Source organism: Cyanistes caeruleus, chromosome 6 (genome assembly GCF_971803275.1).
Source record: "Cyanistes caeruleus chromosome 6, bCyaCae1.hap1.1, whole genome shotgun sequence".
NCBI lineage: Eukaryota > Metazoa > Chordata > Aves > Passeriformes > Paridae > Cyanistes > Cyanistes caeruleus.
The window spans coordinates 33,138,938-33,154,025 of record NC_141706.1 but is presented as its reverse complement, the minus strand read 5'-3'; the positions used below and the strand labels follow the sequence as shown (position 1 = coordinate 33,154,025).

The window sequence follows — 15,088 nt, the reverse complement described above, 5'->3', positions numbered from 1 at the left end:
AGAGCACAATGGTGTTCTCTGATACTGATTCATCTGTTGTTTTTAAGGCAACTCAAACAAACTTAAACCTTTAAGGTATCTGTGTCTATTCTAGAATTTAGACTTAATAGCTGAATTTATCCTAATTGGGCCTAACTGATTTCTGCTCCTGAATTGTGGTAAAATTGAAATGTAGGTCTGGGTTGAAACCTGGAAAAAGATGAAAATTCTCTTTTCAGCTTTATATCCTATGCTTGATATAGTAAGTAGCCCTCACAGCAAATCTGCACATGCCTTGTGAATGTTAGCCATTTAACATATTGTGTGCAGCTGATATTCATATCTGTGAGAGGTTAATAACACCCTGTGAACCAGAGGTTTCCTGGGCACACTTGGGTAATTGCTGCAGTTAAATGCTTTAGACTCACAGCAGCCTCTGGAGATGAAATTCTCATGCAAAATTCATTCCCATGAATTACTGCAGCTCATCAAAGATTCTTCTCACAAAAGTACTACATAGTGAATTTCTTCTACTAAAGCTTGGTCTAGATCAGAAACGCAGTCTGGCAATACAAACCCCTACAGTTTTGCCTCAAGCAGGGTCTTGTTCTACCACTCCAGCAAAGTTTCCTATGCTGAAGCTGCAGGCTCTGGAAGCACAGAGCAGCCCTCACGCTGCCCAGCACCACTGACGCTGGCCTTCTGCAAATTCTCGGGCCTCAGAGAGAAATGGGGAGGAAACAAAGGTCTGCCCAGGTTATTAGACAGTGAGTGGATTTGGAGGAAAAAAAAAAAAAAAAAAAAAAAGGAAAAAACAACAACAACAAAAAAACCCAACTATGTGACATGACAGCCTTTTGGGTTTTTGGGATCCTTTTGATCCTTTGAGATGACACAGCCTTTCAGCAGCCATTAACATCAGAACAAGAAAAGGAGAGGGGGAATGGCACACAAGAATTGGCTCAATTCAGTTTGCGTTTCTATTCCTTGTACGACACGACCTTATGAAATAAGTGTTACCTCATTTCGCTCTTTAGGTTGCACAGTAATTCCAGGCTGTCTGAAAGCTTATCCTTACGGTACGCCTTAAAAAAAAAAATTACTTTCTGAACGTGCTTAGAGCGTACTGCCAGAACGAAGCTTCCCAGCCAAGGAACAGACCTGCCTGCATCGTATCAAGGGGAATCGCCTCTCCTTCTCTACTGCGGGGCGGGGGAAGCAAATATACCCAGCCCATTTTAGTTGCGGTGGTGACAAAAGACAACACATTCTGTCGCACACTGCACCACCGGCACCCCCGGAGCGCCTCCGTCCTTCCGCCGGCAGACGCGCGCGCGGGCTCCATCCCGTGCCCGGGGCGCTCCCGGCGGAAGCGGCGGGGCGGGGCGTGGCGGCCATGGCGGCTATGGCGGCGGAGCGGCCGCTGGAGCTGGGGCGGCTGTCGGCACTCGCCGTGTACCGCCGGGTGGCGGGGGCCGGGCGGATGGAGCGGCGCCGCCGCGGGGCCCCGCTGCCCGCGGGTCGCAAGCGGGCCAAGGCCCGCCTGAGGCGCGGCCGGGCGGGAGCCGGCGCCTCGGAGCCCGAGGCGCCGCCGCCCGCCGCGCCCCCGAGCCGCGTGGAGCCCCACATGGAGATCCCCGTGGAGACCCCCGCGAATCCTCGGCCCGAGTCGGCGGCCGCCGGGCCTGACGCGAAACCGCAGGGCAGCTCCAAGGCGATGCCGGGCGGTCCGCGGCCGGCGGCGGAGGACGGCGGCGGTGTGTCCGGGCTGCTGCGGCGGCTGGCGCGGCTGGAGGACAGCCGGCAGCGGGCGGCCGAGCTCTTCCGCTGGCTGCTGGCCCCGGTGGCGCCGGCGGAGTTCCTGAGGCGGCACTGGGAGCGGGAACCGCTGCTGGTGCGGCGGGGCAAGCCCGGGTACTACGCGGGGCTCTTCTCCACGGCCGACTTCGACGCCGCCCTGCGAGGAGGAGAGGTTCACTTCGGCACCCACCTGGATGTGACCAGCTATGCCGAGGGAGTGCGGGAGACGCACAACCCCTGCGGCAGAGCCCTGCCCCCGGTCGTGTGGGACTTCTACCAGAACGGCTGCTCCCTGCGCCTCCTCTGCCCGCAGGCCTTCTCCTCCACCGTCTGGGACTTCCTCTCCATCCTGCAGGAGCAGTTTGGCAGCATGGCAGGGGCGAACACCTACCTCACGCCCCCGGGTACGCAGGGCTTTGCCCCCCACTATGATGACATCGAGGCCTTCGTGCTGCAGCTGGAGGGGAAGAAGCACTGGCGTGTCTACAGGCCCCGAACAGATGCTGAGGTGCTGCCGCAGTTCTCCAGCGCAAACCTCACGCAGGCTGAACTTGGCGAGCCTGTGCTGGAGACGGTGCTGGAGGCTGGGGACCTGCTGTACTTCCCCCGTGGCTTTATCCACCAGGGTGATTGTCTCCCTGATGCACATTCGCTCCACATCACGGTGTCTTCCTACCAGAGGAATTCCTGGGGGGACTTTCTGGAGAAGCTACTCCCAGCTGCCCTGCAGATGGCCCTAGAGGAAGACGTGGAGTACCGACGAGGGCTTCCCATGGACTACCTGCAGTATATGGGGGTCGCTAACTCAGACGCAGTCGATGCTCGGCGAACGGCCTTTGTGGAGAAGTTGCAGAGCCTGATAAAGAAACTCATTGACTATGCACCCGTCGATGCTGCTGTGGATCAGAGAGCCAAGTCGTTTCTTCATGACTGTCTCCCTCCAGTGCTCACACAAAGTGAAAAGGCGCAGAGTGTCTATGGCTTCCCAGCACGGTGGCAAGATGGAGGCCCCTGCAATGTTGATATCCTGATAACAAAGGACACCGAAGTACGCCTGCTCCGCCATGGCATCATTAGGCTGTGTAATGAAGAAGCAGGTGTGATGCTGTACTACACTACGGAAAACTCAAGAGTGTATCATAAGGAAGAACCCAAGTTCCTTGAGCTAGATCCCGAGTATACAGAAAGTATTGAATTTCTCCTGTCTTCCTATCCAAATCACGTCAGTGTAGATAACCTTCCATGTGAAACCTTGGAGGAGAAGATTTCTCTAGCTACACTTCTGTTTGAGAAGGGTATTCTGACTACAAAGAAGCCTCTGGCACAAGTCTAACTCTTATTTTTTCACAAAATAAATGTACGCTTGTTTAGAAAAATGTTCTGTCTTGGTCTTGCCTTATGCCTGCTAGATATGAATCTTCAGGTCTCTGCATCTCATCTGGAGGTAGACGGTCTACATTAAGGATAGAGAAATCAAATGTTCTGATTAAACTAAGTATTTGCTCTAGGAGCAATTCTGCATGTCTGAGTGCCTAAAGAAGAGAACTGGTTATCTTCTTTTTACCAGCCATGTTACTACACCCTAGGTAACATCAGGAATGTTGTGAATCTCTTCTTGTAAATCACTGTCATGTTTTCACAGTATTTTAAAGCAGCCTGCTCAGCTGTATGCCTACTGTTCATAGATATATTTGGTGATGGTCACCATTCTGTGTGCCTTTGCTGTGCTATGCTGCATATATGGTGTGGCCTTCAGGCCTGTGCTGTGTTGTAAAAATCCCTTGGTCACATGTTTACTTCCTAAAAGTGGGGCCTGCAGGGAGCTCCCACTCAGTTTGAGCAATTGCACCCACTTACGTGGCCATGCCCATAGTGAATGATGCAGTAAACTTTTCTCAGGCAAACATGATCTGCTACATTTGAAATGCTTCAGGCTCACCTGCGTCCTTTTCAGTTCAACAACAGAGATAAAATATCCTCTCCCAGGGGTTTCCCCACAGCAGTCCCTAGCAATTAAATTATTGGTCTTTTCCAGGCAAGGGGGGCACCCTCCAGTATGTTTGAGGTTTTTTTGTGCTGGGTGAAAAAAGTCATTTTAGGACCTATCAAGTTACATAAATATATGCCTGGCTGTGTGGTCAGTTCCCATAAATACTGGCACACCTCTGAAACACTTCCACAGTGCTATTTTATCATAGCAGGTGAGAGATATTTAGTCTTTAAAGCCTCCTGAAGCTATACCCAAGTGAGCAGGGTGCATTACCCTGTGCTCCTTTTGAACTAGTTGGGTTATCCAGGTTTTGCAAGATGGCACCCATGCACTCTTAACTGTTTGGGATTTAAGTGTACACTATGCTCTCCAAGATCCTATATTTGCAGTAGCACCAGCCTTTCCTCCCTTTCTTGCCTGTATGCTTTTGCTAAATACTGAAAATTGGGCTGTGTAAAATTGCACAGTACAAGAACATGCTGAGGTGCCCTTGGAGCCTCTTAGCTCTGTGAAGCACTAGTGGCTGGACAGAAATGCTGTTGCCACACTCATCCTCTGACCCCTCTGTCTATTCATCCTCACCAGAGGGTCAGCCATTCTTGCCCCACCATTTATGTCCCTGGTAAATATATCGTGCCTCCGTGGTGTCCTTCCTGGGCTGCTCTGTGTGCTCTACGTTCAGACACAGGCACCAGCATTGCAGCTTTGCTGCTTGGGGCTGTGGTGCAGAGCTGCACCAGGAGCTCATGCAGTGGCTTTCTGCGGTGGCTGCAAGCACCCCCACGTCTGTTTTGAGCACTTTAATGACAACCAAACACAGTATAAAATCTCCTTAGCTTTTCCTTTCCCTGGACACTGGTGTGATGGGGTGGGGCATTTGGGTAATTCCCACCTCAGCTTTTAATTCTGGTGAAACTGCCTGGGCTAGACACCTTACACATACTCCTCAGAGATTTATGCAGGGCTAGCCAGGCACAGAGTTTCTCTTCTTCATTGTTCTTTCTGCAGAAAGGTATTTCTTGCCGAGACCTGCAGATTATACCAATTTTTTTTAACTAGGAGGTGGTGGCCCATTATGATCCCAGTAAGAAAAGCACTCATATTTTGTAAGGTATCTAAAAACAATATTTATTAGAGCTAACACTAATCTTACATCCCTTTAGATGCTGAGAACCCCAAGTGAAGAAGCATTTCCCTATGTCATGCAGACATGGTTCATAGCAGATATTGTCCCCTTTCAGTCTTTTAAGATATTATAAGATTCTTTTAAGCTCTATTTAGCATATCTACAGTCAAACAGGAACAGTGTTTGCAAGGGAATGTCTTTCTGCACTGTTCGATAAGGGCAGGGCCACATAAGTTGTGTTACCTCAGGTCCTGGTGGGAGCTGGCTGTGGTCTCCTCTGTAAGGAAGAGCTGAGTTACCAGTAGGGCTTGGGATCTGCACAGGACAGCACAGGCCTGAAGGCCACATTTTACAGACAGCACAGCACAACACACGCAGCAAAGGCATGGGGCAGTGTCCTTCAGAGGACACACCATGGCTATTGGAGGGGAATGTTCTGCATGCTGTAAGGCAAGGACCATGCTTGAGGGTTCCTTCACGGGCTTCCAAGCAGTGCAGAAACAAAAATAAAGGTACAGGGAGCACATACACAAATTCTTCCAAGCAGAGCTGAGCAGGACAGGAGAGTTTTGAGAGAGTAAGCCTTTATTTGCTCTCATAACCAGACCCTTGGGGCATAGAAAGAGCATCTTTTTGAAGGACACAAGGATCATTGAGTTTCACAACAACTATATGGGACACAAAAAGTGGGGAGGAGAGTTGTCAGTCCCACATGTGCCTGTCACTTTGCCACTTTTGAGAAAGCTTCAGAAATACTCATCTGGTTTAGCTATCACCTGCCAGAATGCTCATCTAGGATAGGGGAAGGATCAAACATATATGCACTGGAAGAACACAGCATGGGTACTCTTCAGCTATCACCATCTCACAGTGACTGAGACATACCATGGGGAGGTTGTGAAGTCACCTGCATTTTTTGAAGCAGCTTTCATGAATTGTCACCGCAGGCCCACCACCAGGTGTGAACACTTAGTCTACAAAATATAAAGAAAAAAGCCTTTACAGGTAGCCAACTGTAAGAGGATTGACCTTGGCTGGCTGTTAGATATCTGCCAAGCCAAGCCACTCTTTCAATCCTCGGTAGTAGCAGGAGAGGCGGAGGAACAAAGAAGAGAAACCTTACAGGTCAAGACAAGGACAGGGACTAATTCATCAATATTTTTCCCAACACCAGGGGCAAAACAGACTTGACTTAGAGAAGATTAATTCAATTTATTACCAGTAAATGACAGAGTAAACAGTGAGATATAAAAACAAAATTAAAACCACCACCCCCTCATCTTTGGGCAGCATAAGGTACACCTCTGAGCTGGCTGAAAATGTCTCTGTCCAATATGGGGGAACTCTGATGTTATAGGGGAGCCCTGATTCTTACAGCCTCCCACTAGCAAAACATTTCTACATTAGCTCTAAATAATCTTACTTTTGTCTTGCAACCAGGGCTCAAATTGTGTCATTATGCTTGTTCTCTCCTGGCTATCATATGGGAACATTTTGCACGGGAATAGAAACAATTTTTGTGTAGTAGACGCCTGTCATCTGTTCAGAAGAAAAAGTAAATATTGCTGTCACTTTCTTCACGTGGTTTTGCAAACTCTCAGCATTAGACAATCTTCCCCTCCAGGAATCTTTTCAGCTCAAACTGATGAGCATCTCCTCCTCTCTTCCAGGTGAAGGGTCCAGGGGTTGGCCTGCTCAGTTTCTCCAAAGGGGTGAAGTGTGCCTTGCCATGGCTGCCTTCCTGCAGAACATCATGGCTGCTGCTTCCCCAGTGGGAAACATTCCCATTGTGGGAAGCAATAGGAACATTCCCTCTGTGACTGTTACATTGATTCCTCTCTGTTACAAGGATTAAAAAACCCCACACCTTGATCTTATATGAACACAAAGCCAAGGCCACCAATTCCAAATGTCTTGACTATTCTGATGTCCTTGATGATCCCTTTCAAGCCCCTGGCAACCAAAGCCTGATCCCACTAGAGAAAGCTGAGGCACAGTTCCTATTTGTCCTGGGACAAGATGACCATGTTGTCAAAAGTGAGCATTATGCTACTGAAGTCTGCAAGCTTCTGCAGGCTCAAGGGAAAGAAAATTTTCAGATTCTCTCCTACCCTGGAACAGGGCATTGCATAGACCCTCCCTTTTTCCCTTTGTATCGCATAGGAAGCCACCCTGTTTTTCACAAGCGGGCAGTCCTGGGTGGGGAGCTCAGGGCTTATTCTAAAGCTCAGGTTCATGCTTGGTCACAGATCCAGGCTTTTTTCAAAAAGTATTTAATTGTTAACTAATGTGCAATAAATAATGTGCAAGCAAGGTCAAACCTTGTCACAGGTGTATCAGTACAACTACTGTATCTTCCATGACTTTGGACATCCATAACACAGAAAATAAAAGGGTTTGCCTTTTCTGTTCCTCCCTCAGCCTTTTTGCCCAAGTGCCAAGAAAAGGAATGGTGGTTTTTGCATTAGTCTTTGATAAAACATGTCATGTGCAAAATGTGCAGTTACATTTCTTGCGTGGTTTCTATTCCTTTAATACTTGACAATGCTTTTCCATGTGGTCTTTACATGCAAGTGCTATCCTCAGGTCATACTGTTTGTCTCTGACACTTGTCTCTAATGACAAATTTGGAGCAGGGATTTCACTGCTCTTATGTGTTATTGCAAATGAATGTGAATGTATCATTGGAAATGGAAACATCTTTGACCTCTGTGCTGCTGGAAATGTGTAAGAATGGATGCTCTAGACAGGATGCTGGGCTGTCTCTGGTTAAGCCTTGGGACAGGTTGTTTGCCTTTTTTGTTATTGGGGTGAGAATTGTAATAGAGTCTGAAATTTGAAAGTCATGTAGTCATTTGTAGTGCTTTGGTTAGAAGTAGGTTTTACATATTGACTGCTCTCCCATCCAGGGTGGATCAAAGGCCCTGTTGGTGGAAAGACCCTGAGGGTCTCCTGCTCCTCCTTAGCAGAGAAGTCACACTCACTGCAAAACATCTGTGTACAACAAACCTCCACCAGCACCCCAATTGCTTTGTGAGGACCAAACCAGGGGCCAGGGAGCACCATTTCTGTCAGAGCTGGAGGGCTGCCACCTCCTTTGTGAACACCATCATCCCATGCCAGCTGAACTACCTGTACTGGGTTTCTCCATTTTGCAGGTGTCCTCCAGGCCAGCCTGGTTGGTACACATGGGACAAACCTCAGAGCCAGCAGCTGGCTCTCAGCCCTGTCATGTTTTCAGCACCTGGGCATCCTCATTGTTGCCCTTCCCTGCCCAGCATGTTTCATAACAGATGTTATCAGCAGCACTGTCTGACACCTCTGGGCCTGCCCCAGCATGGGTAAGGCTCTTTGTTAGAGCGTGGGCTAGAAGAGAATGTGACAGAGCAGGAGGGATTCTTGGAGTAGCTCATGGCTATGTCAGGTGCTGTCATTGCACAAAAGGTGCAAGACTGCATGTCCCAAGAGATGCCAGGAGAGCAGTGCTGGGCTAGTGGGGCTGTCTCTGCCTGTGATGTTCCCAGCCCTGCAGCTTGGATGACTTTGAGGGGAAAAAGACAGCCTGTGTGAGAATCCCAGGAAGGAGGGTTGCAGCTGTGCCTGTGCCTGTGTCCAGTCCAGCAGGCTGCTGTAGAGAACTTCCACCACAGCAGATAAACACCCTATGCATCCACAAGTGTCTGGAGAGAGCAGCCGCATTTTGGAGATCAGAGTATTATAGAATAGTTTGGGTTGAAAGGGACCTTCAATGTCATATAGTCCACCCCCCTCCTGTGCAATAAGCAGGGACATCTTCAACTAGATCAGATTGCTCAGAGCCCCATCCAACCTGGTCTTAGATGTTTCCAGGCATAGGACATCCATTGCCTCTCTGGGCAACCTGGGACAGTGTTTTACCATCCTCATTGTAAAAAAACTTCTACCTTATGTCTAATCTGTATGAACTGTCTTTTAGTTTAAAGCCATTGCCCTACTAATAAATTTGTCTCCATATCACAGGCCTCCTTCAGGTACTGAAAGGTGGCAATAAGGTGTCCCTGGAGCTTTCTCTTCTTTGAGCTGAGATGCCCCATCAGTGTCAGGGGATCGGCTGTGATGATCCCGCCCTGCCGTGGGTGCCGAAAGGGGCGCAGCAGTGGCTCCAGGCAAATTTGGCGTCTCAGCACGTGTGTGCCCACACCATTCCTGTCTCAATTCCCCTCCCCTATGTGTGGGAAACTGCACTTATAGAAGAAGCCTCAGCTTGAATGCAGTCAGAGTGGACTCAACAACTCCGGAGCTATGTGGCAGGTCAGTGCCCGCTGCCTGTGCCGGGCCAGCTCCCGCGCCTGGCAGAAGCGACTGCCCTGGCCCGGCCCCTGCGGTCCTGCAGCCCCTCGGAGCCGCAGCCCCGCGTGGAGCTCCGGGACAGCCCCCGCCCAGGGACTCTCGTCCATGGCTCCCTCCATCCGCCTGTCGCCCGCCACCCGCAGCCTCTTCGACGAGCCGCTGGCCATCGCCGTGCAGGGCCTCGGCCCGCGGCAGCAGGTCACGCTGCGCACGTCCTTGCGGGACGAGACCGGAGAGCTCTTCCAGGCCAGTGCCCGCTACCAGGCGGGCGACGACGGGGAGCTGGACCTCGCCCGCTGTCCTGCGCTGCCGGGAGGCAGCTTCTCCGGCCTGGAGCCCATGGGGCTGCTCTGGGCTTTGCAGCCCCAGAAGCCTTTCTGGCGGCTGGTAAAGCGGGACGTGCAGAGCCCCTTCCTCCTGCAGCTGGAGGTGTTTGAGGGCCACGGGCAGCGCCCCGGGCGGCTCCTGGCCCAGGCGCAGCACGAGCGGGCGTTCCTGCGGGACGGGGTGCGGAGAGTGCCGGTGCGAGAGGGGAGGATCCGGGCGACGCTATTCCTGCCCCCCGGTGAGTACCAACTGCAGCCATCCTGCTTTCTCTAAGCCGGGGTTTTGCTAGCCAAAGTTGTTCCATGACCTCTGTGAAGGAGTACATTGAAGCCCCATGTCTTTTCCCCCATCCTTCCCTCCCCTCTCCCATGCCATTGAGCATCCTGAGCATCCTTTCCAATTCACCTGCCTATGCATGTGCCAGGACATGGTTGCAGAAGAAGGCAGAGGAATAACCATTCCCACCTGGGGATTGAAGTTTAAAAAAAAAACAAAAAAAAACCCCAAAAAACCCAAAAAACAACCATGAAGAAATTCACAGCAAATGAACGTGAGTGTGCCAGGAGAGCTGCTGGGTGAGAATCTGCAGAAGGGAGAGGTGGGGAAAGGCTCTGTGATAGTCATTGGCATTCCTACTCACTGGAAGGGGTTGGGGCATCTTTCTCCCTCCTCTCCTAATAGCAACTAACTATAGTTACAGTTATTCGATGACCATGGCTCATCATACTGGGGTGACCATAATCAGTTTGTGAAAGAGGAGGGGCTCAAAAACATTACCAGGGAATAAATCTTTCCAGCTGATTTAATTGCTCTGGAACTATTTAATTGCTCTGCAGAGCACCTTTCTGAAATATAAGCATTGCCCAAGTCACCACCTGTCTCTAGCATCTTCTGGGCAGCTACACCAAGACTTCCCTGCCAGAATCCAGGGTGTGGGAAGGCTGATTTCTTTGATTTAGCATCCCGTCCACAACAAGGCCAGGATTCCCTCCCCTGCCTCACCTCTACCCCCACCTGCTGACCAGAAGAGGGAAGAAGCTATCTGCATACACTATTTCAAAAGTGTCCCACTTCCCCTGAGCTGAGGCACTTCCTCTGAGTCCCCTGACCTCCACCTTTTTGCCTGTGTTTTAAAATGATATGCCCTTGCCACACATTCCCTGGCACTTCGAATTATTTCCTAGGCGCTTTGAGTTGTTTACTAGGCACAGAATAAAAAGCATTTGTCCCCATCCTACTGCCACCACAAACAAGCTTCAACTTAGCAAGACTGTAAGCTCAGTCTGTAGTCAGTATTTCTTAGTTTTGTTTGGAGATGTGTTTCACAACCATGATTTCACCACTCTCAAATTGTCCTGCACTGAGATACCCCATCATGATTTTCAGTTCCTGAGCCTGCTCTCTATACCACACATCTCCACATTTAGATTCAGGAGTTGGATACTCCTCAGCAAATGATCTAAGGCCATGTTGAGGCAGAGAGCTCAAAGGGCTTTTGCTACAGTACTGTGGCACCTCCCTTGAGCACCCCCACAGCCTTACTCAGCTGTACCACCTCTTCTGGGCTTGTTCAGTGCAAGTCCATAGAGCTCCACAAGACCCAGCTGAGCCATGGGCTACAGACTGGCCCCTGGCCACACAGCCACTGCTCTGAGTGCTCACAGCCTATGAAGACCCAGTAGATGTGTTGTTGCCTGCATGCAAACAGCTACAGAAGGAAGAGCACAGCAGCGCTTTTGATGGCAGAGCTCTCCTTGGTCCGAGGCAGAGAATTAACTGAGAGAGAGATGCTGTGCTCTCTCTCTCTCTCTCCTTGCCTCTGTGATACCCCGCAGCACATTCCCACCTTCCACCTGCAGCCTTATCTGCAGATGCACAGGCCACTGTGGGGCAGGGTGTGAGGCTGTGGTAGAAGGGCATCCTCAAAGGGTGGGAGGCATGAGCCCACTCAGGCCTGTGGCTCTCCTGAAGCCAGAAATAGGTGTGAGCTAGGTCTTCTCCACGCCCAAAAAGGTCCAAGGTCACCTTCTCTGGCCTGCGGATTGTGGAGCTTTCCTGCAGGTTGCAGTTCCAAAACCTATCAGGCTGAAGAATACAACATCCAAAGCATTCTCTTTCCCTGCACTGGCTGGGCAGGTTCAGGATTCTCCCAGGATGAGGAAGAGTGGATCCTGGACCAAGAAAGATCCAACTAGAGATCTGCTGACCACTGAAATACTTGTGGCATCCTATGTAGAATTTGATACTGACTGCTGCCAGACATGACTGGCAAAGGAACAAAGTACTGGTTTGGGTTACTTACAGCTTTTCAAGGGATCCCAAATGTTAGGAAGCAACATACAAACAAATAGCTTAAAATTTCTAGTTTGTGTTGCATCTATCAAACCACAATACTTTGAGGATTTTTATAGCAGTAGGTGAAGAGCTTGTTGTTAGAGGGCTGCTTACAGAAAGAGAATTTGGGATAAGATACTTTCACCAAAGACACTCTGCCTATTGGCCCTAAGCACTATGCACAGTACTGCTGATTCCTAAAACAAGTAAGGGTTTGCACTTTTGCCAGAAAATATGCTTTTCTGCAGTTCCTGTTTGGTACCTTGTTTGATGCATTCCAAACCAGAGAAACACTGAAAGGAGTAATTTCAGGCAATTCTGATCTTTGTCTTGTTTGCTCCAGGAGAAGACACCTTTCCAGGGATCATTGATATACATGGAATTGGAGGAGGTCTTTTTGAGCCCAGAGCAAGCCTGCTGGCCAATCATGGCTTTGCCACACTAGCCCTGGCTTATTATCAGTTTGAGGATCTGCCCCAGAAACCAAAGGAACTCCACCTGGAATATTTTGAAGAGGCAATAAACTATATGCTGCAGCACCCACAGGTACGAACATCCATTTCCTCTGGGTTCCAGAAACTGTTCCTGGAAAATCCTCTCACTTTGCCCAAGTCATCTTTGGAGGAAGTTGCAGAAATACTCACTTGGCAGGGCTAATCTTTGCAAGGATTTTGGGTGTCTGAGTTCTAGGAAAGAGAAGGGGCATATGTGCACTGGAAGTGGGGGTAGAGAGAGAGATCACAGTGCAACATCACAAGAGACAGATCAGATATAACCCAGTGGGAAGTATGTGCAGGAAAAAGCCTTCATAAGTTACCACCAAGTGTCCACCTACAGTCTCAAGTGTGAAAAGTAAAGAGCATCTGCCAGGGTCTAAGACTAATAATTCATAGCTGTGACCTAAAAGGTGTCCCCAGATGCATGAAATTATGTCTCCCCACTCCTGTCTGATTTGAGAACATGAGGGAACATCAGTGCTTTGAAGTACAGTGTCAAGAGGAAGTATAGGGAGTGAAGGAGGGTGTGCCTGTCATTTGTCCACAAGGAAAAGTAATCATTGCCACCACTTTGTTCACGTTGTTTTGCAAACTCTCAGCATTTGACCATCTTCCCCTCCATGAACCAGCTGTTGTGCTTTTCACCTCAGCACTGATGAGCATTTCCTCCTCTCTTCCAGGTGAAGGGTCCAGGGGTTGGCCTGCTCGGTTTCTCCAAAGGGGGTGAAATGTGCCTTGCCATGGCTGCCTTCCTGAAGAACATCATGGCTGTTGCTTCCCTCAATGCCCCTGTTGCTATTACATGTATTCCTCTGTGTTACAAGGATAAAATCATCCCCACTTTGACCTTATATGAACACAAAGCCAAGGCCACCAATTCCAAATGTCTTGACTATTCTGATGTCCTTGATGATCCCTTTCAAGCCCCTGGCAACCAAAGCCTGATCCCACTAGACAAAGCTGAGGCACAGTTCCTATTTGTCCTGGGACAAGATGACCATGTTGTCAAAAGTGAGCATTATGCTACTGAAGTCTGCAAGCTTCTGCAGGCTCAAGGGAAAGAAAATTTTCAGATTCTCTCCTACCCTGGAACAGGGCATTGCATAGACCCTCCCTTTTTCCCTTTATACCGCATAGGAAGCCACCCTGTTTTTCACAAGCGGGCAGTCCTGGGTGGGGAGCTCAGGGCTTATTCTAAAGCTCAGGTTCATGCTTGGTCACAGATCCAGGCTTTTTTCAAAAAGTATTTAATTGTTAACTAATGTGCAATAAATAATGTGCTAGCAAGGTCAAACCTTGTCACAGGTGTATCAGTACAACTACTGTATCTTCCATGACTTTGGACATCCATAACACAGAAAATAAAAGGGTTTTCCTTTTCTGTTCCTCCCTCAGCCTTTTTGCCCAAGTGCCAAGAAAAGGAATGGTGGTTTTTGCATTAGTCTCTGATAAAACATGTCATGTGCAAAGTGCAGTTACGTTTCTTGGGTGGTTTCTGTTCCTTTAATACCTGACAGTGCTTTCCATGTCACTGTGGTGTCTACATGAATGTGCTATCCTCAGGTCATACCAAGCTCCCAAATGACAAATTTGGAGCAGGGATTTCACTGGTCTTGTGGTCAATGTGTTATTGCAAATGGAAACATCTCTGACCTCTGTGCTGCTGGAAATGTATAAGAACGGCCGCTCTAGACAGGATGCTGGGCTGTCTCTGGGTAAGCCTTGTGAAAGGCTGTTTGCCTTTTGTGCCTTCTTTCCATCTTCACTTGAAAAGAAGTGCTCTGGCTCATGGATATTTCTGCACCAAAGATGTCATGCAAAAAACTTTGTGTTGAATTTACAGCCATTTTAATCTTCTCCCACATCATGTGGAACATTTGAATCTTTGTCACAGGGATGAGAATTGTAATAAAGAGACTGAGATTTGAAAGCTATGGAGTCTCTTGCTGTGCTTTGGTTAGAAGCAGGGTTTGCAACTTTACTACTTTCTCATCCCAGGTGATGGCTTAACAAAGTTGCAGCAACTTGGGATCAAAGGTTGCCCAGGTGGGAACAGGAGAACACAGAAAACAGACACATAGCTCCCTTACCTTCACTCTCTCCCACAGCTTTTGTGTCACCAAGCATGGAGAAGGAATACTGCTGAAGCCTCCAAGACTCTTTTCCTCAGCATCTGCTCCTGCATATGGTCAAGTCCATGATCAAATCCAGTAGCGTAAGCCATACAGTGTTGTTTTCAACAACAGGAGTAGTTGCCACACATTCAGGACTAGTCACCAGGCAACATACTCAGACAGAACACCTCACCTGCTTGGAGAGAAAGGGTAATTTCCATGGTGAATGAAAGACAGCTGTGACTCTGCCTAGTATCTCTGATCACTTAGTATTTCCAATTAGGACAATGTTCAGGATTCTCTTAGTGCTTCCACCTCCTTCACACCTCTAAGACAGACATGAGTAGCTCAGAGCATGAGGCATCCCTACCTGAACCTGCCAGGAAGAGTCTGGGAGCCTCAAGAAACAGCTCTTCCTCTGCAGTTCCTTTTGGATCAGAAGATCCATCTCTGCATGAGATGGATTGAATTACCTTCTTTTTTAAATCCTTGCAAAATCCATTACTAGAAGAGCCAGATGTTTCCTGACCTACCTAAAAATAGTCTGTGAAAGTGCTCCTCCCTTATTACTTCTCCATCTCTGGTTACTCTT

The 15,088-nt window shown here is 49.0% G+C and overlaps 3 protein-coding genes across 7 annotated transcripts in view; 2 read left to right on the top strand and 1 right to left on the bottom strand.

The window, feature by feature from the left end:
- The window catches only part of NUMB (NUMB endocytic adaptor protein), a 119,640-nt gene that overhangs the window by 97,795 nt on the left and 6,757 nt on the right, over positions 1–15,088 (bottom strand). The gene's annotated exons all lie outside the window — the stretch shown is intronic.
- Positions 1,361–3,155, top strand: RIOX1 (ribosomal oxygenase 1). The gene has a single exon (XM_023928223.2). The coding sequence runs from the start codon at positions 1,376–1,378 to the stop codon at positions 3,110–3,112; it is 1,737 nt and encodes a 578-aa protein (XP_023783991.2). The 5' UTR covers positions 1,361–1,375; the 3' UTR covers positions 3,113–3,155.
- On the top strand, positions 6,094–15,052 carry LOC111930252 (acyl-coenzyme A thioesterase 5-like). The gene is made up of 3 exons (XM_086891908.1): positions 6,094–9,789; positions 12,229–12,431; positions 13,063–15,052. Exons 1-3 carry the CDS (start codon positions 9,177–9,179, stop codon positions 13,642–13,644), a joined length of 1,398 nt encoding a protein of 465 aa, XP_086748034.1. The 5' UTR covers positions 6,094–9,176; the 3' UTR covers positions 13,645–15,052.